Raw genomic sequence first — 25,994 nt, 5'->3', positions numbered from 1 at the left:
AGAGTCGGAATCATCTCGGTGGTCTTCGGGGAGCGTTTGCTCTTGGTGTTCATTAACAAACGCTCAGTTTGATTCGTTAAAGTCTCACTTTGATGCGGTTGTCGGGAAAGTGGAATTCCGCCGGCGGTTTGTGTTAACACATATATGCATATTAACACTGTTAATTGGCTGCAAACATTGACACTTGGGTGATCAAAGGACAGTGGAAAGCGGCTAAAATCACCGCGTGACTGCTACTGTAAAAATACAAATGCACATACCCTGCATTGGGTATATTGATAAAGTCATAAAAGGTATTGATTAGCTTACCTCGTTAACAAACACCCAGTGGCTGTCCTTGGATGCCAGATTGGTTTCCACTGCCTGGACGTACATGCCACAGAGACACGAAAAACAAATTTTACAAGACTCATAATCGGGAAAAAATATTGGGATGTAACTCTCGGCCGATCAACCGGTCTGCGTGTATTTGTGTGTGTGTGTGTGTGTGTGTGTGTGTGTGTAGTGTTGTGTGTCTTTGTGCTATTACACTTACAAGCAATTTGCACCAAAGGCCTCAAAGGAAACATGTTCCTGACAAACGACTTGACCATACACGAATATGTGCATGTGTGGGTGAATATGTGTGGTGACCTTTGTTGCCACGGAAACGTAAGATGCCAGGAACAGCCAATCACTTGTGGCCTACAAATACACTGGCGAGTGAAATGACTGAGTCATGACTTCACACAAACACACTCACGCATTGTCGGCAAATGCCAGCAAGTACAGTCACACTGACTGACTGACTGACTGATGAGGTGTCATTTTCATGCTGATTTCACAAGTCCCGCCTCTTCAAGTGCATCCACCACTCTGTTGCTAGGTGACCAGCGATCCGGCTTCATGTCCATTTGTATGCAACACCGTGTGTGTGTGTGTTATGTGTGTTTGTGTGTCACTATCCCGAGGCATCTTCTTCCATCTTGCTTTTACGAATGTGTATCAAAAGTGTCTCTGTATTTTTGTGTGTGTGTGGTGAATTGTGTGTGTGTCTCTATTAACGTGTTTATGTGTGTGTGTGTGTGTTTATTTGCTCCGATGATTTCGCCTGAGTGGCTGATGGACTCTCACAAACAATATGGCCACCATCCGACAAAAGCTTCCAATGGCCGAGCAACGCCAAAATGGCCTCTTGGGACAACTTGACACCATCTGTGTGTGCGTGTGCGTGTGTGTGTGTGTGTGTGTGTGTGTGTGTGTGTGTGTGTGTGTGTTTCTGAGTGTGTGTGCATGTGTGTGTCCGAGTGTTTGTGTGGTTGAGGTTGCAACTACCAAAGGCTTAATGACATTTCCTGAGCATGTGCACACACACACACACACACACACACACACACACACACACACACACACACACACACACACACACACACACACACACGCATACACACACACACACACACACACACACACACACACGCACTTTTCATCACAGGAAGATAATTGTGTCATTTTTCACCCCTGTTGACGTGCATGTCGCAAGCACATGAATCTTGCTAATGGCCCAGCGAGTGACAAGAAGAATGTTCGCGTTATTCACACTTCCTGCCTCACGCCGTCCACTTCCTGTTCATTTCCTGTTCTTTCCCCAAATTCACCAGCGGGATAGAAAGAATGCATACCTGCTTAACCAATACCTCATACTTAATGTGTCTTTTTTTTAAACGTGTTCTTATTTTATCAATAGCGGGTTGTATGTTGACGTGCTATTTGTTAGCATTTTACAAACATGCGTGTTGTTCTGATTTTGTTTGTTCGGATATTGTCAAAATATGCGAACACAATAGTGGCAAATTATCCCTGATAGCACAGACGGACAATAGCTGATGTCACTGTGACACGAGTGGCTTCTTGTCGTCATTCGACATGAGGAATATCAGAAAAAAAAGGGTGTAAAAAACGAAAATGAAGGTAAAAATATCAATTTGACGTTACCCTGTGGTTTATCCAAGAATTTATTTGCACTAAGGACAATAAGTGATTTTCCATTAGCGCATTCAGAAAAGTGTGGATAACAGCTTCTCTTTTTTGGACAATGTGGAAAAACAACACATAGTCTTATTGTGCATTGATTAGCATTAGCGCCGAATTCACAGAAAGCAACACTTGTAGCCAGGACAGACCCCCAAAAAATACATAAATAAATACACAAATACATAAATAAACACACACTTTAGCAAGCGACATGCTAACTTGTATTTTGGTTGCTAAACTGAGTGTGTACGTGTACATTTATGGAGTCCATTATCATTAGCCAGCCAGCGAGGGCGAGCGAGCGTGGCGAAAAACTGTCCATCGTGGGAGACGGCAGGTGTGCAAACACAAGGCAGTCATGTGACTAACAGGCAAGGTATGCGAGTTCGTGTTCAAGCGGGAAAGGAAAATGTTTATCTGAACGGCGTTGTAAAAACATCTGTTTATAATCCACTTTTAATCCGCGTTTAATCTGTTTTGTTGTGTTCAGCTTTGTCCAAAAAGCCGACGGGGCGTCGCGTACAGACGCGAAGACCAGATGATGGGGAGAATGCCGGTCATACGCTTACATAAGCTTGCGCGGAAATTGATCCAATTATTTATCAATTTTCCCAACCTGTTGTATGAAGGTGTGCGCGGCGTTAGGGCTGAGCAGCAGTATGGCGCGACGCAGCGTGTCGCGGTAGCGGTTGAGCTCCTCCGTCCTCATGGATGTGAACAGGTCGCTAAACACCTGACTGATGTTCTTGTCCACCCGCTGCAGAGATACGTCCATACCTCCTCGACACGCACGGTCCAGGAAGCCCTGAAGACCTCGCATGTCTACACAGGAAAACACACACATGCAAGAACCAAGATAAGAGCGCGGAAAATCCTACTGGACCCTTTGCACCCTGATCACTACCTTTTCCTACTCAGTTCCTACCCTCAGGCAGGATGATACCAGTGCTAGGTGTTCTACCAGAGACAAATTCCTTGTGTGTTTTACATACTTGGATGATTCTGATTGTGATCAGTCAGAAGCCATCAGGCCCCTCAATCATTCTGTAATTTCAGGATTGACTCATTTGCTCATATGTAACCCATTCACCCATGACTAACACACGCTAGCAGTTCGTAGCGTTGATGAGTTGAGATGACTTTAATCACTCCCCTGCACACCCGCCATCTCATTCTCTCATCTCGTTTTCTCAGGCAGAACGTAAATCAGAGCCGCCAGAGGGTAAATGAGTGACCTCCGACGCACGACGGGCATGATAAAATCACATTTTCATATTTTTCGCCACCATAGCCACCTCGCTAGCTGCACACGTGGATTCAGGGTTTTTTTAACAACCGTGGTGTCATGACACTAACATGCAAAGCGTTCTGAATTATTTTTATTTGCCCCTCTCCGGTGATCCACGCATGCTACGTTGCTTATTAGCTCAGCGGCACGTTAGCGGCTGCGATGCTAATGAGGCTGACGCGCAGCGAAAGCCTCGGCGCCTCGATCGTGAAGGGAATGCAAAATGGCCGCCCCTCCGTCGAGGCTTCATTTGCAAGCCGGGTTGATAATATGATTCTCAGCGGTCGCCAGTCAACAGGGCATATGTCAACAAACTGTGGATTGGTCGCTCGCAGAATCTAGGTCGAAGGAGGGTTCCAAATTGTATTAAGTCTTGAGAATTTTTAAAACTGCAATAAAAAGGGAAACATAGTGCACTTATAAATTTGAGTTTGCCATATTTTCCGCACACACACCGAAAGGAGGGGGTGGGGGTCCTATTAAACCCCCACGCCGTCTGTTGTCCTCATCATGAGTCGAAAGCGGCCATTTGTCGTCTTAATGGCGCACCTGCGCTCCAACACGCCAAATGTCTGCGCTATGACCGGAAAAAGGCATCAAAGAAAGTTAGCGAACCACTTGAGACAGCTTCGAGAAGGCTAGGGAGTACCTGGCCATTCGTTTAACTTGTCGCCGGTCCAGTGTTTAAAAGCGACTGGCCACTATTCGACCAGGCTGCCCTTCAGCTGCAGTTATGAAGTGTTTAAAACGTGAGGCTAAAAGCGTTTGCTAGAGGGCGCTCTCCGTCTGTTGTTTCAACTAAATGCTGTCGGCGACAGTTCATTTCAGTTTGCCGTTTTTCCTTTGAGTGTGCATGTGTCTCTACCAGGGTTACATCAGCTCATGTCACACTTGAAATATTCAAAAGCGCACAGAAGCCACGTCGAGCCTTTGATGCCAAGAAAACAGAAAGAGCAAGCGTGGGCCGCTAATCTGACGGCGCCACCGCTCACGTTGTACACCGTTGCCGATCGGCCTTAATTGAGTTCCGTGTGGGTTCTTGGTGAACGAGCGAGCCCAGCGGCTAATGAGCGGACGCTGGGCTGCGTCACCGGTGGTCGGCCCTCGAGATCAAAGCATCGGTGCGCATGCTTGCGTAGCTTATCTTCCTCCTCTGGGGCAATTATGGGGTTGGTGCGTTCAGGGCCCTCTTATCGTCATCTGTCGGGTATCTTTTGTTCATTCCATGGCAGGGAAGGTCATTCCAGCTTGTTGATGTCAGGTTCTCGTCTCGGCCAAGCTGATGAGACACCTGTCACCTGTCAAGCAATCTGTCCATCGAGAAAGTTGAGGTCCCCTGTATATTGTTACGCTGCGACTCGTAACGATCTTCACTAAGTCGTTCAACTACAATTCTGCTGACTTGCTGTGTTGACACTAAGTGATTGTCCCCTTGGTCCAAAAGACAATCATTACCTGCATTGAACTTTCTCGACGCGGTTTATTTGTGATGCCTCGTAAAGCCTTAAATATTCAATTAAAAGGTCAGTACGGGAACGCCGATTGGCATCACGCTTCGCTGGAGACCTTCCTACACAGACGCGGGATGACGGCAATGGTTCGTCAGCCGGATTTGGAAATGTGGGGAAGTTTCAAATGAGTTAGCAAGCAAATAGCGCTCCTTAGTCTAGGACGAAAATTCATCAACCACATCCTACTGCTGATGATTGAAGAAGTTCCTGGTGGAAGGAAATAAAGATCTATGGCGTTTTTCTCATTGGTTCTTGATGACTTTTTTCCACCACCCAAACGCATCATTTTCTTCACGTGCGACATGGATGGTGACGACCTTCGAGACTTGGCCGTGCTCCACACAGAACGTCAAATCATCTCTCGCGGACCGCCATCAATAACGTACTTTAAATCGACGGGTGCACTTCAATTAAACCCGGCGTGCTGCTAATTGACTTCCTGTCTCCTCCTGGATCTTCACCTTGAGCGTCGCGAGACACGAAAGGCGAGCGGTGCGTGGGTAGGGGGGTGCGCCTGGCGAAGCCGGCAGGACTTTTCATCCCCATCCATCTCCGCTCATCCCGGCGCGGCCGTCTTAGCGCGTTACCGTGACGCTACGTCACGCTAATGTGCTGAATACATTTATGAAGACTTGCCGTGGCGCCTTCGTATCTGGCTTCATCCTCAAGAGCCTGACTTTTATTTCATGGAGGGCACTGAGGGGGGAAATGAGGGGGGGACACCTCTAGACAACCCTTTAGCTCTTCTTCAACAAACAAGCGGCTGCTATATGAAGCTAACAAATTTGCTCCAAGACAAATATCAAGTGAGACACGACCACTAAGTCAAGTGGAGTGATTGCCCACTAAATTCCGGGCAAGTCAAGTTGCGAGAAAAGGAAAAAAATGCTTCTTTTCAACGCGGAATTGAAGAATTGCTTCTAGCGGAAAGCTGTTCAACAGTCGCCAAAAATGGAACTGTATAGTGCCACTTAGCAGTTTTTTTGACAACGATACTAGTGCAGCGTGTTCTACCGGAAACAAATTCCTTGTGTGTTCTACATACTTGGCAATAAAGATGATTCTGATTCTGATTCTGATTCTGACAAGGATATTAGTCGCCCAAAAAAGTCGGAATGCGGAGCTCGGCGACTGAATGGGATCCATTTGTTCTGTTGGCTCATTTGGGTTGGGTGAGCGGCCATGTGCCGCGAGTTAGCGCTCTGGCGAAACGCTATCGGGTCTTGAAAGCGCGACATGGGCACGGAGAGTGTCTGTCGCTGCTTGGAATTGAAGTGGATTTACAGTATGTGGGACAACGGATGCTAGTGTCAGTTACTGTTCCTATTGACAACCAACCAAGTCAATGAGACTAATATTTTTTTTTGTTTTTATTCGCTGCTAACGCTAGGTAGCATAAACTCTATGAAAAACAAGGCAGGTATTTTCTTTTGTGGACCTTTGTTACTTCCGACTGCTGACTCCATTGACCGAGTCAACTTGACAAATTGTTGTTCCTGCTAACTCCATCGCTGGAATTAGCGTTGCACGCTAACAATAACTTTTCAATGACTTCACGGAAAAGACAATTGTCCCCTACCACACCCAAAAAAAAGAAACAAAAGACAAAATCAATAACATGGATAGCCACTAGCGTAGCGTTTGATACGCCCACACCAGCGCATCCCCGATGTCGACGTCGAGGTTGCGTGTGAGTGACAACTGGAGAAAGGCGTTTTGTATTAATTTATTTTTCAACCCCCAGAGTGCAACGTAGCGTGTCCATGCGTGAGATTTGCCGTGTCACGCTCAGCTGTGCGTACCCGGGCTTTGCGCACCCGCATCGATCCCGCTCGCGGATCCATGATGTCCGATGCGATTCCATTAAGATTTTGTGCTACTAAGCTCTTTTTTACCGCCCCATCTTAACAAACGCTGCAAATGAGAAAACGTACCCGCGGAAATCTAAAAAACGTTCGGCGTCTGCGTCACCTACCGTACTCGATGTCGTAGAAGATGATGAACTTCTGCCAGCGCAGCTCTTCCACTAGCGTTAGCATGATGTCATTGAGGCGCACGGGAGGCCGGGCCGCCAACGTGTACCCGCGTCCGCCGGGACTCGGGTTGAGCTGACAGGAAGTCCTGGGCGAGCCGCCGCCGTTCCGCTGGATGTATAAGTGCGGGATGTGCATGGCGTCCGTCAAGGATTGTAGCGCGCTAGCTGAAGCGCAACCCGTTGACGTCACCAGCGCTAGGATCCCTTGATTCATCAGCTCGCATGCTATGGGGGGACACACAGACAAAATGTGGTCACTCTATCGCCAGCGTTAGCATTGTAGCTAGCACCCATGATGATAACTCGGCGAAATCATTGCCCCAAAAGTCTTTCTGCCCACTGAACTCATTTGTTCATCGCAAAGCGACGTCTTATTAATACATCCGCTGCTTAATTTTTACGATCTGCTCAGTCAAAGATCGACACAGTCAAGCGGGGCGACACCCAGTCAAGCGCCACGCGCGGGCCTCGCTGCGAATTATTTTGAGTTGTTAATAAGCGTGATTGCGTGACGTGTCGAATTGGAGTCGAAGTGGCGAGGTAAAGGTTTTGTACCAGGGGCAAAACATGGGTAACTGGCTAACTAGCTAGCTATGTATTATCTATCTAGCTAGCTATCTATCTACTAAATATCTCGCTAGCTAGCTATTAGCTATCTCGATCTGTTTGTGTTATTCCGGGTTGAGTGAACGCTGGCGCGTGTGGCTGCTGCTGCTCACCCACAGGAAAAAAAAAGATCCGGTGACTGTAAAGTGACCTAGAGAGTTTTGAAAAGTGCTTAGAAATGAAATCTATTATTATTATTATAACTATCGAGATAGCTCTATATTATCTATATAGATGGCTAGTTTTTAGCTATCTATCTGAGTTATTTCCTGGTTGAGCGAACGCTGGCGCGTGTGGCTGGATGCTAGGTGGGTGATCGTAAGGATTGATTCGAGACTGAGATTGATCGGGGATCACCGCACTGTTCCTACGTGATCGTATCATTGCGCAATGACAAACTGCTTGCATGACATCACGTCGCAATCCCATCCAATCAGTGTGTCCTTTGCGAATCCCCTTGAGGGGGATCCCGAGTCTCATCTTACAAATCGAGAGGCACGGTGGGGGGTGGGGGGGGTATCAGAGTCCGTTCCAATTTGAAGGTGATCATTTTAACAACGAACGAGGTGGACGTGGACAAAGCCGCCGCAAGGACGTACAAAGAGAAAAATCAGACGTCATCTCGCCATTTAGACGACGCTCCACAGGAAGGGCGACACCCCCTCTCAACACCTCCCCCACTGAACTCTGTCCGGAACCCAACCGGACCGGAGGCTTACCGCTCACCCCCCCGGACCCCGGCGGCAAAGTGACGGGGGACACTGGCCACATTAGCCGCAGTGCACGCAAAAGGCTACATTGACACAGGAAGCAGCTCGATGCCCCCCCCCCAGCCCCCAAATGGTGGATTATCCTCTCCCCCCCGGTTAAAAAGGCAAAGTGAAAATTTTGCGACAGGTGCAACCAAGCAGACGTGACGGTACTGAATATTGCAGTTAATGGCGCCCGTGGATTACGCAACGCTCATCGGCTCAAGTGGTCCCGCGTGGCACGTGGAGACCGTCTGTGATATTTCTACCTCCTCCTCCGCCATCCTCATCAGCGACAAGTGCCCGTGTGGGTCTGAAAATTATTATTTTTTATGCTTTCTATGCCGATAAAGCGCAGGTCAGACCTCTGGCAAAAAATTTTCCCTTCCACGATGGGGTAGCATTTGCCTTTTGTCCATTTTCGCGCTTTGTTCCAGTTTCAGCTGTTGTTAAAGCGCGACATAAACCAATATGTATGTATTCCAGCGTATTTTGTACATTCGCCCCCATTTCAAGCTCACATAACTCCAGACCCATATCATTTAGGAATTAACATTTTTTTCTGATAAAGAAGAAAATCTAAGGTTTATTACGCTGCAAAATATTTGCTGTCTATTAGCTAACTGTCTGGCTGGTTATCTGAAAACGGGTAGTTGACTGACAACTTCACTTCTAAGTCCCCCTTTCTTATTTTTCCAGCGGCAACATAGTGAATGTTGCTGATTTTGGGCTTCAGTGAAGCAGGAAACAGGAAACAGCTCAAGTGCCGGCGCGGTGGCAACAACAACCAAAACATAAAAAGATACACACACACGGACACACACTTGTGGTACACGACGAGGCACATGTAGACAAACTATGGACTGGACCCTCGCTATTTATTATCAACTACATTTTTTTTTTTTCATTTCGTGGCTGGTTGAACAGATTTTTAGCCGGCGGCGCTCGTAAAGTTTTGTCACACTTGCAGGCATCTCCGAGCAGATGCTGGAGGCAGTCATCGTCATGACAACATCATCATTTTGGGGGCACCTTGTTTTCTATCTTTTATGGCTTTTCTGGATTTTGGAGGGTGGGAATTTTTGAGATACGTGTGACATCCCTTGTCAATCGGTTGATGGGATTTGTGATGCTAATGTGGGGGCAGCGCGAAGGCTAGCTTGGCGCCTTAGCGGCCTGCCGTCGGGCGGTGCGGGGGCGGGGGGGTGCAAAAAGGAAGAAGGCCTTCCTGCGAGGGCTTAAAAGGTTGTTCTCGCACTTGACTGGACGCAAAGACAAACGCCGACGGGGATGGTGGATTTGTAGCACTTGCAGAGGAAAAATATTTCAAGCTCACATTTGATGAAAGTCACTTTTAATAATAATAATAATAATAATCACTCAACCCGGAAGTAACTCAAATCGATAGAACGCTAGCTAGCTAGCCAATAGATATCTATATAGCGAATGGATAGCCAGCTAGATAGCTATAATTCCAAAATAAATTCGTGAATGGCGGTCAATGAGTTAAATACGATGTTTATCTGCAAAAATAAAATTTGCTCAACGGGACTTAGCATTTTTGTTTGTCGCAGTTAAGCCATAACCATTGGAGTCTCGATATCGCGCCATGCGGAACGCCTTATCGGACGCAACGTGACACAAGGACGCCCTGACGCTAATCGCGCCACGTGGAATCGGGCCGAGAGGGGCCGTTAAAGATTCCAAGATTTAATCGGCAAAGTTGCATCGTTGCAAAGAGAGACGGAAGCGCTCACTTCATGGCTGGCAAGCACCGGACGGTGATAAGAGGAACCACGCCGGCGAACAACGTTCCCGCTTGGCCGTCGCGCTGAAATGTCCCGCTATCGGATCTGGACCGTGTTACAGTATTTCTGCGCTGCGGCATCTTTTGCAATAAGGCACTTTTCTCTCCTCTAGCTAATGGAGGTAAATCAATAGCGATTAAATTGAGCGAGACTCTAAAGCCACCGCGTCGCGGGTCACCGGGTTCAGTCCCGCGCACTCCGCCCGCGGTGGAACGTTTACAAGCGCCGGGAGATGCAAACAACACGGACGGACTCGCTCTAATTGCTGCATGAAAAATAAAGAAATAGTAGTCCTAAAACTCAATATTCTGTGGGTCCTGGATTTTGAGTGACAATGACAAAAAACCCTGGCACTGGATTGGACACATTTTTGCACATGTCAATGAGTTAAGACAGCTTTCAAAATAAAACACAGTTTGAGATAATTCCTTTTACGCTCTTCTACGACAAGTGCAAAAGTAATCCTACGTTTCCAGCGGCAACGAGGTGGCTTGCTGTCCCGAGAAATGTCCCCCTGATAGAGATTAGACAGAATAAGAAGTTATCATATTTAAAAGTTTCATGCTGTTGTATGCTTAGTCAACACTTGTGACTAAACACACAATTGAAGTACAGACAACCTGGGGTCAATCAGGTCAACAGACACAGCAAGTTAAACGGTCAGCTTGACAGGCGTCAGGAACTCCTTATCACAGGAGTAATTTAGGAATTCAAACTCCTTATCACAGGAAGAGGTCATTAGCCAGGTTACAAACTTATCAGTTCATGGGAAACACAATGTTTTATTGCTTACAGCTGTTGGTGCTCAGAACGTCCAGAGACGTGGTATTATAATCAAGAAAACTATGTTTTACTAATGTATCACTTTAATTTGCATGCACTCTCAATAAATAGCTTGGCAGAGGGCCGCAGAATTCAGACGTGTGTCATGGATGACTACGTTTCCTGCCAACAGTAGGGACAATCTTTCTGGTTCCGAGTCTCTGTCTACAGTGTCTGACTTTCATATCTCTGACACCCCCCCCCCCCTTACCGCCCCCTATACACTTGGTCTTCATGGCCCTCCTCCTCCTCTTCCTCCTTCTCCTGCTGTCCTTCCAGCTTTGTGTATAAATAGCAGCGTTCGAGGCGTTTTTGAAACGAGTCCAGTTCAGCTTGTTCCGCCCGCTGCCGCCACTTCATCCATTATGGAAACGCACACCTGTACAGCAGAGCTGTGAGCACATGTTAAAAGGCTTCTCGCAACTTGGCGGCCATGTTGGCATTTGGAACGATAACACGAGTAATCCTGTGCTTGCAATAATAATAATAATAATAATACATTTAATTTATAAGCACTTTTCAAAACTCTCAAGGTGACTTTAAAATCACAGGATACGTTTATTTTGTGGGTGAGCAGTGGCAGCCACACACGGCAGCGTTCACTCAAGCCGGAAGTAACTCAAATGGATAGAAAACTAGCAAGCTAGCTAATAGATAACTAATAGATAGCTATCTAGATAGGTAGCCAGCAAGATAGCTAATAGATAGTAAATAGCCAGCTAGCTACGTAGCCAGCTAGATAGCCAGCTCGTTTGCTATCTCATGTTGAAGAATGGATACAAATAGCACCCGGCCTGTTGTTTATACCGATTGATAATAATAATAATAATAATAATAATAATAATAATAATAATAATAATAATAATAGCTATAATTCAATAACTAGTTAATGGATATCTAATAAATAGCTACTAGATAGCCACATAGCCAACAGCTAGCTAGCTAACAGCCAGCCAGCTACCGTTAAACAGCGCCATGGCTTTTGATAGCGAGTGTAAACCATCAAGTGACAACGGGGTGAGCCAAAGCTCACGGATTTTATTCTCGGCGGCGCTACCTATGAACCATGTGAAACGGCGCCGGCGTGGAGGGCGACCGGGCCCGTCCCTCATCATCTAGCGGTCAAGGAGGGCCTCTCGTTGCGAGCACCCGTAATGCGCCAGCGGGTCGGCGATTAGCTCGTCGGCTAGAGTGGATAGAAAGGCCTATTAGATCTGCTTTCATGGCGGCGGCGGTGCCGATGTCAGCCGGGTCGAGTGACACTCCAACGTACACTCGCTGCTCAATAAATGGCCGCCGGTGAGGGAGCGTGATTGCCGTTAGCGCCGTGATTTGGGTTAGCGGCGTGCTCGGGGCAGATGAGTCGCACTAGCTAGATAGCTAATAGATAGCAAATAGATAACAAATATTTAGGTTTTTTTTTTTACTTCAAGATGGCACCGCGAGAGTGGCTGCCTTTCCAGCAGCTCCTGTATTTTGTTTTTCTAATTCTTTCTTTCCTTTCCTCTTCCTTTTATAATTTTGCTGCTGTAAAATGTAAATTTCTCCGCTGCGAGACGAATCAAGGTACATCCAATCCAATCCAACTTGTTTACTTCGCGCTTCTTTTTTACCATTACGGCGACGACAGCGACGGCGGCGGACCACGAGGCACCGGCCGCCTCACCTGCGTCACTCATGATTGATGGCCACTGCATTTTCAGGACAGTTTATTTAGCTGCTCCAGGGCTATGCCGAAAACAGACAAGACACAGACACATACACACACACACTCTAGCCGTTGTGTACTCGTGTGTATGTGTGTGTTAGCTATGAGTGAGTGCATTAGACGCGATATCTTTCGGTGTGGATTCCACCGAGGCCGGATCCGTGATTAAATTGCCTGCGCGTCCGATGATCCGTTGTCAAATGTCAATCCGGCTTGTTCACCGCATAAAATGAGCGAATAAATGAAAGGGAGATCGTTTGGAGGAGCGTGGGGGTGCGTAGTCGGAGACGGGAGTGGGGGGGGGGCATTTAGATCAAATACAAGTACAAGTACACAAGCGCACACACGGGAATCGAGAAGAGTAAAATGTCAATGACTGAATCAATCTTTTGTTTGCGCATGGAAGTTAAATTTATCCGTCTTAAAAGTAAAAAAAAAGGGGTAGCGCCGATTAAAAGGACGACAAAGATAAAGCACCTGCTCAATTCCTTGCAACCGTACCCTGAATAGCATTAGCCTTAACTCATTCAATGCCGGACGATGTGCAAAAATATGTCCACTCGAGTGCCAAGGTTTTTGTCATTGTAGCTTGAAATCCAAGACCCATAGAATATTGAGTTTTAGGGCTACATGGATTGGATTGGATGTACCTTTATTCGTCTCGCAGTGGAGAAATTGACATTTCACAGCAGCAAATTTACGAAAGGAAGATGAAAGAAAGAAAGAAGTAGAAAACAACAAAATACAGGAGCTGCTGGAAAGGCAACCATTCTCGCGACGCCATCTTGAAGTCAAAAAAACAAAACTGAATAACAAATAACATGACAACACAAAGACACAGAGAGTCATTCATTCTTCAGCACTTGCTGTACCCTCTTTGTGACATGAAGCAGTCATAGATGAATGAGGAGAGGATCAAAGCGTCCTTTTCAACAGTGGATCAGGGGACGTCATGGTGGAATGTGCACGTCCACTACATCGACATTCAATAAAGCGTTACAAACCTGAGTCACTCTTCTTTCGTCAGAAATAAAGAGTTCATTCCTAAGTTATGTAGGTCTGGAGTTATCTGAGCTTGAAATGGGGGCATATGTACAAAATACAATACATACATATTGATTTATATAGCGCTTGTTGAAGCTGTAACAAAGCGCTTACATGGACAAAAGGCAAATTCTGCACCCTCGTGGATGGGAAAATCATTGCCAAGGGTCTGACTAGCACTTTATCGGCACCCAAGGCATGAAAAAACAAACCCCGAACAAATTCGGGAACTGTTCGACAATTTTTTTTTTCGTGTAGTTGTTCACAAAAAGGTAAACACCACGACAACCGCCACTCGTTCCACTTCTCGGATAACTGCTACCGCCACTATGCTAACATTTTTCACTATCAATATAGCAATTTGCCAAAACATCCGTTAGCATGGCGGCTATCGTCAAAAATCTGCAATTGAAATTCCCCGAATGTTCACGGGGGGGAGGGTTGACATCACGATTAGACACGCGCAATTGAAAACATCTCCAGCGCGCAGACAACAAGAGAGCGGCTAATCAAAACGCCGCCGTCAGCCATTAGCCTAAGTGTCTAAATGCCATTTGGAAAAAGGGGGAACGCGCGTGCGACAACAAATAACCTTTTCCCATCCGCTCGTGTTTCACGTAAACACACATCATCTCTCATGTAAACACACCGTCGGCCATTTTTCCAATGCCCGACTTTTAACGTCACGTAAACGTCGTGAAAGTTCAACCCGGGCTTAGTCATCTATTGTCGGCCATGATTGCATTTGTACGCTTTCATTTTGCTCGTATGTTGCCACGACGATGATTTCCCAGCGGGGTTGAGTGAAAGGCAGCCATGATGATGATGATGATGATGATGATGATGATGACCATCAAAGTTTGACGCAGTCGTACTTTCTTATCAAGAAAAAAACTTTTAGTCCCCTTGTTGCTCCCTTTGTGTGTCTGTGTGTGCGTGTGTGTGTGTGTGTGTGTGTGAGACACACACACACACACTTTCCATTTCCTATTGTAATCTCGCCCACTGCAGCATCGGGATGAGCAATAAAGAGAGGACATGAATATGTAAATACCTAAGAGCCACTTTTCTGCGCATCTTGTGCGCATTCTTAACTATAAAACCAAACAAAACGCATGCAAAAATAATATCAATAATAATAACAATAAACTAAAATCAATGTCACGTTTGACGTTTTAAAGCCCATTTTTTTTGAGTCGGCTTCTTATCAAAGCCGCGCTGAGAAAGACATCTTATCTTTTTGCTGCAGTCCTTTGATTGCCCGGTGGGTGCGCGTTTGGGTGCGTGCGCAGAAGTGGATGGTGCAGAATGCAGATATCCAACCTCCCCCGAGCCCCCCTGCAGTGTACAAATGTCCTACAACTCTTTGCCCTGTTCGTGGCTGCTAGCCAGGCTAGTGTGTGTGCGTGCTACGCATACTTGACGCCTCATTTGCCATCAAGTTTGCCGTTTGCAATTATTTACATTTCCGTGAGTAGGTTTTTATATGTGAGAGCGGCTCGGTGGTCAAATGGTTAGCATGTGGACTTGTGGTGCTAGGTTCCATTCTGCTAAAACAGGGGCCAAAAACTTGCCCGGCATCAGACCTATTGCCATTTTTTTCCGTCAAAAAATTAGCATGACTGAGGTAATCTTTATCTTCGACTCAAAAGCTGTGCTGAAAGCCAAAAGTGATGCTACACTGCTATCTGAGCTCGCTGTTTTTTTTTTTTTGATGGTAACATGGATTTTTATGATTGATTGAACACTCCAAATTGTCTCTGTGTGCCCTGCGATTGGCTGGCAACCAATTCAGGGTGTCCCCCGCCTCGTGCCCGAAGACAGCTGAGATAGGCTCCAGCAACCCCCGCGACCCTAATGAGGAATAAGCGGTACGGAAAATGAGATGAGATGAGATGGATTTTTATGTTCTGCTGTGTGTGTGTGTGTGTGTGTGTGTGTGTGTGTGTGTGTGTGTGTGTGTGTGTGTGTGTGTGTGTGTGTGTGTGTGTGTGTGTGTGTGTGTGTTAATTTGCAGCTTTCAGGCCTTCTTCCACCCTCTCAGAAAAGTTACTCGTTACATTGGAGGCATATGTTTGTGTGCGCTCGAGTATTATAACAATAATCCATTTCATTTGTAAGCGCCTTTCAAAACTCTCAAGGTCACTTTACAGTCACTGGATCAGTTTTTCTGTGGGTGAGCAGCGGCAGCCACACGCGCCAGCGTTCACTCAACCCGGAATAACTCAAATAAATAAAAAGCTAGATAGCTAGCTATAAGATAGCTAACAGATAGCCAGCTAGCCAGTTTGCCAACAGACAGCCAATAGATAGCAAGCTAGCCAGCTGCATTGCCAGCCGTCTATTGACAAGCTATAAGTGTTTTAGGGCTCGGTGTGACCAGTAAACAAATAAAAAATCAAATAAATCAAATTAAAAAAAAGATTTCATGTCACAAGAGGTGCTAAATAAGTAAGAGTGCGGACGCGCTATATTTAACCGCCGCCGATGACGGGACATCTGCTTTGATGGCGACGGGAGACGTCCTCGTCCGCCTGTCGCGTTTCTTCTCGCTCTTGTTGATAGATCGCACATGCGCAGCCAAAAATAATAATAATAATAATAATAATCAAAACGTGATCAAAGTTAGCAAATAGACTTGAAGTTATTTCCGTCGTTTTGCTACCACAAAAAAAAGAGCAGAATAAAAGCTGCAAAACCGTTTGTGACTGAGCTGAAGGCCACCCGCTCACATCGCCTTCCTTTATTTTTTCCTGCTTTTATTTGTTGGACATTTGGGCTTTCATCCTTTTGTTGTCTTATTTATGAGCAGGGGAGCAGGTGTGCCTTGTGGGGGCGGAGAGATGGGGTTTGGGGGGGTCATCAAGAAAAGAAACGGCCTTACGCTTCACTTTCATACACCGCCAGATATACTGTTTTACTTTGAACATAGTACACAATTAAAAAATAAAGAAATTAATACACGAATAAATAAATAAATCAATAAATAAATAAAAGTGTATATAAAATAAATAAACAAAAAAATAACTAAATGTGTATATAAATAAATAAATAAATAAATAAATAAATGCATGAAATGAATAAAAAATGAACACATAAATAAAGTGTATATAAATAAATAAATACATATGTATAAAAATAAATACATGCATAAATAAGTAAACAAATAAATAATTGCATATAAATAAATAAAAATATAAATTAACGTATATATAAATTAAAGTATAAATAAATAAATAAATATAATTTTTGGTGCTTATTGTGGGGAGATAAAGTGAGGAACAAATGAAATACTGTGTCATCTCCCGACTTTGTGCATCAGACGTCTTTGGCTCATGTTCTATTTTTACTTGGCCTCTCTGCACTTGTCAACATCGTAAAATTCTGCTGAAGTATTTCAGGCCCTTTTTTGTTTTACTTTCATCCATCTCTGCTTCAAAGCTTCGGAACGGTTGCTTTGTAACATATCGGACTTCTGATAGACCGAATGATGACTCCCAATCCCCCAAACCCACAATGGGTCTTCTGTGCTGTGGATGGAGCCCCCCCCTCTTCCCGGGTGGATACCCGCCGCTGGACACTCCCTCTGCCCCCTCTCCCCTTCCGTCGAGTGACTGAGCTGTCGGTTTTCCCGAGATAAGCGACGTGGTTGCTTTGACTTGAGCAGCACTGAACGGAAACTCCATCCTTGACTGGACTTGATTTATTTATGTTGAAGAAATGAAACCATCCGCATCAAAACAAGTCATGCTAAGCTAACAGCTAACACAAGTGGGCAAACATGACCCTGTCTGTCCGAATCTTGGCTCCCTCCAGGAAGAAAAAAACAAGCGGGAACATTGTTTTACCCTCCGGTCCACTATCACACACACATACACAAGCGTGTTCATGTCAGTGGAAGAGCTCTTGATCTTCTTCTGCTTTTATTTTGGTCACGAGTGCCAAATATGAAAGTAGAAAGGCTGAAAGGACTTTAGGGGGGAGGCAGGCAGGCTGCTGATAACACCCCCCCCCCCCCACACACACACACACACACACACACACACACACACACACACGCGCTTTGCAATGTATGTTCAGTGGCCACATTCCCTGACACCTAAATTGACCTTAGCCAGTTGATTGTGTAAGTGATGAATGAGTCAAAATTGTCATCGGACACTGCTTATGTTGAAATTGTGTGTGACTGATTATTGTTGTCTATGTGTGTGTGCGCGTGTGTGCCTGTGTATGTGCGTGTGTGTCTGAGAGGGAAATTGTGAGCGTTCCAATCTCTGTACGCAGGCAAGAACAATAATAAATTGCCCCTGCCAACTCAAATTCATTCATTCAACTTCCTGGCAGAGCCCATACACACACACGCACACACATAGACACACACACACACACACACATGCGTGCCATCATCATCAATAGCCACCCCACAAGTACGTAATTGGATTTCAAATGAGGGAAAAAAGGCAGGCGATTGATTGCAAAGGCGAGTAAGAATTGCAGCAAGCTGATTGGCTGACGCGAGGCTCCTCTGATAAGACGGCGACACGCTTGCGTGCAGTCGGCCAAATGAGCCCCCCGTGAGAAGCGGGGAGCCAGGCTTCGTCGTAACGTCGCCGCAGGGTTAAAATCGGGGCGACTTAAGCGCAAAACTATTTTGCCGTTCGCCTAACTAAGCGTTCAAAATGGCCGCCGGTGTTGACGTTTTGGAGAAAATGGCTTCCACTATCCAATTTGACTGTCGATATGTTTATCCATCCCGTCGTAGATTAAAACATGAGCTGGATAACTTGACACAAATAAAGTCCACATGCGCTCGAAGCACTTAGATGAGTAAAATGGGCGGGGGGGGGCAACCGCGGCCAACGAGATAAAAGCCGCAGAGGGAACCGAGCGCCGTCTTCAAACGCGCCAAAGGTCCCAGTAGAGGGGAGAAAGTGCAAGCCTGGTGGGAAGTGGGCGAGGGGACAAAAAGCTCCCAGTTGGACTTGGCTAACGAGACCCGGAGAGTGAAACTCAATGCTGATGCTAGCACGTAAAAAAAGTAAAAGTCGACATGGAGGAGGATTGTGGGAGGATGTGGGGGGGGGGGGGGGGGGGAACTATGTTCACATTTGGACTCTTCAACATGTCACAACCAGTCATCAAAAAAGTCCGCGAACAAGCCGGCAGAGTCATACTTTGATTCTCATTTGTTTGAATAAATCATAGAAATTTAATTATTAAGCAACATTTTTTTTAAATGCACCTCTCAGTCAGACTTAAAAGATTTGCGTTAAATAAATGAAAGTTGAATCTCTCATTTATTTAAATGTAAAAAAAAATACAACTTTCCATTGGGTTTAACAGAATTTTGGTATGATTTGATTTACATTTAATTAATTTTTTTTTTATATTTTTTTCAAATGTGTTATTTTTATTATACAGCTGTGAATTTAATAAATTACTTCCACTTAAAAATCCACTTTCCCATCTGATTTATGACCTTAAATCAATATAAATACTCTGAAAAAGAATTAACTCAGTCACAGCCATTCACTAATTTATTCAGGAATTCAAAATATGATACCCGCATTTCATGCTCATATAACTCCAATCCTATATCATTTAGGAATTAACACTTTTTTTCTGATGAAAGAAGAGAGTCTAAAATTTCTAACGCTGTATTGAATGTTTATGTCGTCCTAAAACTCAACATTCTATGGGTCCTTGAATTGAGTGACAATGACAAAAACCCTGGCACTGGAGTGGACACGTTTTTGCACATCGTGAAGGAGTTAATAAACATCCTCGCTAAACGGAACTACATCAAATCAGACTTTATTCATTGAAATAAAGAAACGATTCCTTTTAAATGCATTTACATTGATGAAAAGTGCCGTTTAATTGAAGTTTAATGGCTGATAGGAGCCCATTGACCGCATCTTGTACGACTCGCCGATATATTAGCCCGTTAGCTCGAATGGCCTCGTTTTTTTCTATTCCTCACACTTCACACTTTTCTATCCCTCCCGAACCCCTTTGCTAGCGTAAAGATAAACTTCAATATGCGTGTTCTCTCTTATCACGCTCCTATGAGATAAAAAAAGAACAAAATGTGATGGCAGAGAGTTGAAGATGGGGAGAAAATGCTTAAAAAAGAGAATATAAATTAGCAAGAGGGCTACGTTGGAAATGCTGCTACCTCTTATTTTGAATAGTGGGCTACATAGCAAAAAAAAATCTTACATGGTCATTTGGTAGTCGAGAAATCAGTCGAAGCGACCGATGTCCCGGTTTAGCAAATTAGCATCAATCAATCGCAATCAATCAATGCCTAATGCGCGCATTCATTTACAGTGCGCTTGGATTTCATGCTAATAAGGAAACGCTATCGATTCTCTTCATTTGACATCCTTCCCATAATTGCGTAAAAGCGCCCGGAAAACACACACGGCAGACACACACGATGGTACACGTCGAGGAAAGAAGACGACAACAAAGTAAACATGTCGCGATATTCCTTGCGATCTTCCACTGCAACCAGAAAACTACATTATGTTCGCGCTACGTTGCGTCATGTTCGGCTAAATGTTTACGTTTCGCTTCGGTATATAATTTCACGTTAGGCTAGGCGGCATGATGCATTGATTTGCAAGGCTACATCGTGTTATGTTGTGCTTAGCTACGCTACATCATGTTAGGCTAGGCTGTGTCACGCTTTGTTATGCTAGGCGACGTCGTGTTAAGCTAGGTGGTGTTGACGTTTCGTTTAGCTACGATATAGCGCTGTCGGGTTGAGTTGTCTTCGCTACGTTGTGTTATGCTAGCTTGTGTTATGCTAGCTTATGTTATTAGGTGTATTGGATGTACCTTTTTTCATCTTGCAGTGGAGAAATTTACATTTCACAGCAGCAAAGTTATGAAAGGAAGAGGAAAGGAAAGAAAGAAGTAGAAAAAACAAAATACAGGAGCTGCTGGAAAGGGAGCCAATCTCGTGGTGAAAAAAACTAAATAACAAATAATATGACAACACAAAGACACAGAGTCATTCATTCTTCAGCACTTGCTGTACTCTTTTTGTGACATGAAGCAATTCTAGATGAAAGAGCAGAGGATCAAAGCGTCATTTTCAGCAGTGGGTCAGGGACATCATGGCGGTTGTTTGCTAGCTTGTGTTATGGTAGTTTGTGTTGTGTTTTATTTCGCCACGCTATTCCGCGCCACTCTGTTGCGTCGCTATCCGTCGCGTTAGCCGACGTCGTGTCGCACCATCGTATGCTACAATTTGCGTTGCGCTACCGTGAGCGTTTGGTTTTTATTTCCCACCTTATGCATCATATTATCGGCCGGCGTGTGTTACAAAGCGTGCCAATGTGATTAGTGAGGTTATTTCCCCGTGAAGTGTCCGGTCAATGTTTTTTTTTCCCCCTCTTCAACTTATTAGTGTGTCCTTTTTTTATTAAAGGGCAGACTTTTATTTGAGGTTCCAGCCGCTAACGTTGACTATTGTGCTCGCACAAAAGAGCCACGGAGGTGTAAAAGTGTTAATTACGTCTGCGCTCTTGCTATCGGCTTGGCTGCCGCACAAAAAGGAGAAGAAAAATAGTGAGTTGGCGTGACCTTCAGCCCGGCACGAGCCACACTTGGCTTACATTTTCAACTCGGGCCAATTGAAGCTTTGTGACAAAAAAAAAAAAAAAAAGACGCATATTCGGGTTAATGATGAATATTTTGACGGTATTATCGGAGATATGACGACTAATCCCAAAGAATGAAACACATTTGAATAAATCAGTTACAGAGGAAAAGTGGGGAAATTGAACGCAACAGGTGCTAACGTCAATAAAATGCAATTTGGGCCCAGGCTTGGCACAGTGTCTGAAATAACGTCTGCCCAGACGCCCGGGGCGTGCAACTTTTACGTTGGCTGTACGTTTGAACGCAGATTTCGAAATCGGAGTAAATTATTCCGATTTTGAAATCTTCGTCTTGAAATCTTGGAAATTTCGGAATTTCAGTTCGTTTGGCACGGCAGCCAATCAGAAGCCTGCTTCCGAACTTTCCCGAGCGTTATAAGGTCATGCATTTGCATACCATTTTCCGAAGTAGACGCACAGAAACAGAAGAAGAAGAAGAAGCGTAGTAGGTACATCCTTAATTAAAAAAAATACTTGTTAAGATAATCGTGTTTTTTTTTTGTGATTAGTCGTCTTATTGTGTTTTAAGTTGTGAAAAATGGGGCAGGCAACTTTTCAGAGTTGTCTGCCCTGGTGTCCGCTAACTTTTTGTCATGAGTTTCAGACACTGCTTGGCGCAACAAACGCAACCAGCGATCCAAACGCCCCCTTCACCCCGCCCCTTTTTTTCCCTCCTGTGCGGTTTTGTAGAATTTGACCACGATGATTCCCTCGCTCAATTATTCACCGCGCCGTCGCCGCCTAGCAAATGAATCGCTACATGAGCTCCCGTTGAAAAATGCAAGTGACACAAAACACAATAAAAGCCTCGAGTGTGCATTATTGAACGACGGGACGCTTTTAGACGCGGACGGCCGCCGATGCGTCGATAAACAGCGATAAATAAGTCAGCCGGTAAACAACGGCGAAGCGGATGTCGCATGTCGTACGCACGGACGACGTCGTCGACATCAAAAGTGTAACAATGACCAAGAGTTGGACCGCGTTTTCAGGAACGCAGAACACGGAAGGGGGATGAAGCTACTTTCCCACCCCGGAGGAGTCGGACGGGGTCGTCGTAGTGGAGGGCGGGGCTGGGGGGTGTCGACGGCGGCGGTGAACGCGACGCAGATCGTGGTGGCGATAACTCCGCCGCCTTGTCGCCGGCGTTGAGACAGCCGCGATCTGCTGCGGCAGACCGGCCCGCCTGAGGGCCTTCATGAATATTTCATGGCAAGCTCGAACAAAAACATTCGACGGGCCGACAGTAACAAGGAGAGGAAGAAGATGAGCAAGATGAAGATGACGAAGGAAAGGTGACAGCGGAAAAAAATGCCACGAGGTGATCCAAAAAGGGGAGAAATTTCCTCTTAAAGTAATGCTCGATGACACTACTGTATGTGTGTGTGTATATGTAGCAGTGGTGGGCCGTTAATGTCACTCCTAGGCCTTCAGTAGTGCTATGTCTTAATGTGTAATTTACTACACGTCCACAAGAGGGTGGTGTTGGCCAGGAAATAACTTATGACTTGAAGAAACTTTAAAAATACTGTCACTAAACTGTTCCAATTTTGACAATAAATGTATGGAATCATGATAACCTTATAAAATTGCAATATTTTTTGCTATTTTCGCTAACTTCGGAGCTGTCCAACCTTAATGATGTCGATCTATTCTTGAAAAGTCCATCTTGAAAATGGCTTGAACAGTTAATCTGCAACCAAATCCATTTGTTCGCTTCTTTCAGCCATTTTGGGTTGACAAAATCGCTATTAAATCAACACAACAATATATTTGCTAATGTGGCGAGCTACAGATATAGTGTGCTAGCTCTGGCCACTATGCGCTTATAGTGATACTATGATTGGTTAGTGACTTGCCAATCATAATTTGTGAAAACTCTGACGTTTGGAATTATTTAATCACAATTCATGGACAAAATATAATTCATATTAGTCTGTGATTCAGATATTTTTAGGCCAGCAGAGAAGCCCTTGCAGGCCCTGACAGCCCATCACTGGTATATATACAGTATTGTAATAAGTTGTTCACTGCACACGTACGAACATACACATACACGCAGCCACCTCAACGTTTATCCAATCACAGAAGAGAGTGATGATGTCGTCCATTAGCATTAGCGACTTTGCCGATGTCAGCGTAAAATGGCTAGCGCACTCTCGCCGTGTCCTCGGTTGTACCCTTGAGGGCTTGATTAGCAGATGACAGAGGACCCCACCTCGGTCGCCTTGTAGTTAGCTCGTATGCTAAAGCAGGGAGTCCGCGTTAGCATTTGAAGCTCCCCTGTCTTATTTCGCCGTTTGTTGTTGAAGTCGTTCCGCAAGCGCGGTTAGCGCTAATTTATTTCAGACGACTGAGCGCAGTTTGTTTTCTTGATTGTTATTTGTATGAACTATCCATGCAGCCAGAGGGTTGCTGGGGGAGGTGGGGGAAGCACGTTTTTAAGGATGAATAATGTTATTTTTTTTTGGGGGGGGGGGGGGACTATCCTCCGCCTCCCATGGTCTCATCTCTATGGAGACATTACCATGGCAACAGGCCAAACTGATGCATAGCTAGGACAATATTCAAGAGCCACTCGGGCACCATTTGGTGCTTCTTCTTCGTTTTCTTCTTCTTGTCGTAACGAGAATGTGACGACCTGCGTCTTGGGCAGCTAGCTAAAAAGTTAGCTAAAATATAACTTCTGATTTCTCATGAGAACCTTGAAGCAAGAATTACCTTTGTTATCTTTGTGACTTCTTTATTTCCTGTGTATGATAGCCATCCATGTTAAGCGCTTTGTTACTTTAGTTACAGCTGTTGTTAAAGCGCTATATGAATCAATATGTATTGCTTGACGGGTTTGCCACCGGGAGCTCTGCAGGAAAAGTTCAGGTCGGAGCTGAAAGATTTTGGGGAGGTCAAGGGTCATGAAGGGATTGATGCAATGCGTCTCCAAAATTGCTTTCCGAGAGTGTATAGAGTGCAAGTTTTGTGGGCATGAAAGAACACTTTTATTGTGTTCATGTGGGACATTAGAACGAATTAATATCCATTTCATTCATTTCAATGGGCAAAGATGATTTGAGTGGGTACGGGATATTTACCTTTTGTATTTTTTTTTATAAGTGACATGTTATGACAGCGGTTCCCGTCACGGAACTTCCTGCCCGCCGGCCCGCGTTCACACATGGCCTCCGCGCTAACGTACGGCTAGCCGCGTGACCTCACGGTAGTCCAGCGGCGAGGCGGCCCCCATTTGACGGATCACTCCGGACATTCCGATAATGACTGGCCGTGGCTTGTCCTTTCCGTGAGGCGGAGACTCGTGATCGGCATGTGCGCAGAGGTTGGCGCCCGTTTCGGGTCGGTCCATAGCGGGTACTGGACGAGGACGCCGGGTGTCCCACTTTCTCCTCCAGAACTTGCTCGGTTTGAGCAAAGGGGACAATCCAGCCAAACACGCGCTGTCCCACATCACGCTAAACAGGCCGAGACGTCCACGCGTATGCGCTTTCACGCAAAGTGCCCGCGCAGACACTCACATACAACGAGTGCGTGTGTGAGAGAGCTCACGGCGTGATATGATATGATGATGCTTTTGCTCCCACGCACGGATAAGAGCAACCCACTGCAGCGTCGGTGTGGGTGTTTTCAACCTGCGCGTCAGGGGCAATTGTTGCCGATTATTATCATTATTATTGGATGGTGTGATGGCTTCACTTACGACATATAGCCTATGGGATGGCAACTCAGATTATTATATCGCTCTCACACTCACATACACACACAAAAAATCGGTAATGACGACGATCGCTTTTAGTTGATTTTTTTAAGGAAATTCAAGAAACCTAGTGGTGACCTTATGACCCCCACACTGATGCTAAAGTGGACGGCGTTTTTCCACACGGTTCAAATGAATCTTGATGTTAAAATGGAAATGATGGCGCCCCACAAAATACATAAATAAATGTAAAATTGTTTCTATTTATTTATTGGTACATAATAATAATAATAATACATCTACAGGTTATCTACAGGTGCCTGGCTATTTCGCTGGCTATCTAGCTAACTATTTCTATTAGCTATCTAGCTGGCTATATGGCTGTCTAGCTAGCTATCTATTATCTGGCTGGCTATCTATTTGTGAGCTAGCTATCTGGCTTTCTATCTATTTGAGTTATTTCGGGTTGAGTGAACGCTGGCGCGTGTGGCTGCCGATGCTCACCTGCAGAAAAACTAATCCTGTGACTGTAAAGTGACCTTGAGAGTTTTGAAAGGTGCTTATAAATGAAATGTATCATAATTTTTATTATTATTAAATGAAATAATTCTACACTGAATATTTCATTGCATTTCTCGTTAACCCGGTAAAAAAAAACAACAATAATTAGCGGTTACCGCGGCGATGCAACTAACTTGGCATATATGAGCTAGCGATTTTTTTTTCCTGCCACCGCATCGCGTGTGGTTGACTCAGCTCACGATGGTGGTGTGACGAGTCAGCGGCGGCATTTTGTCCCTCACTAACGAGGCGGCAGCCAAAGCTGCTTCATAATTCATCAATGGCGCATCAAAGTTACATGAGTCCTTATTAGCCGGGCACGCCATCTTACGCTTGATGTTTGTTCAGGAAGTAGCGCCGCCTTGATGACATGATGTCGGCAAACAAGCACAAAAACAGCTATGGCTTGTTTATGCTAAACGTCACCACCGTTGTTGTTTTATTTTTAGCTCAAATTACATCCGACGGGC

General features: G+C 45.2%; 1 protein-coding gene across 2 annotated transcripts in view; it reads right to left on the bottom strand.

The window, feature by feature from the left end:
* The window catches only part of LOC148887573 (glutamate receptor ionotropic, delta-1-like), a 43,848-nt gene that overhangs the window by 12,730 nt on the left and 5,124 nt on the right, over positions 1-25,994 (bottom strand). For both annotated transcript variants that reach the window (XM_089015810.1, XM_089015811.1), the window contains exons 3-5: positions 6,788-7,072; positions 2,630-2,835; positions 310-363 (exon numbers count right to left, since the gene is read on the bottom strand). In XM_089015810.1, the coding sequence (XP_088871936.1) occupies positions 310-363; positions 2,630-2,835; positions 6,788-7,072 (545 nt within the window). The remainder of the gene's footprint in view (positions 1-309; positions 364-2,629; positions 2,836-6,787; positions 7,073-25,994) is intronic.

The sequence above is a fragment of the Hippocampus bargibanti genome, linkage group LG15 (genome assembly GCF_051943395.1).
Source record: "Hippocampus bargibanti isolate YZ-2025 linkage group LG15, ASM5194339v1, whole genome shotgun sequence".
NCBI lineage: Eukaryota > Metazoa > Chordata > Actinopteri > Syngnathiformes > Syngnathidae > Hippocampus > Hippocampus bargibanti.
The sequence above is the reverse complement of the archived record's forward strand: the minus strand, read 5'-3'. Positions and strand labels throughout refer to the sequence as shown.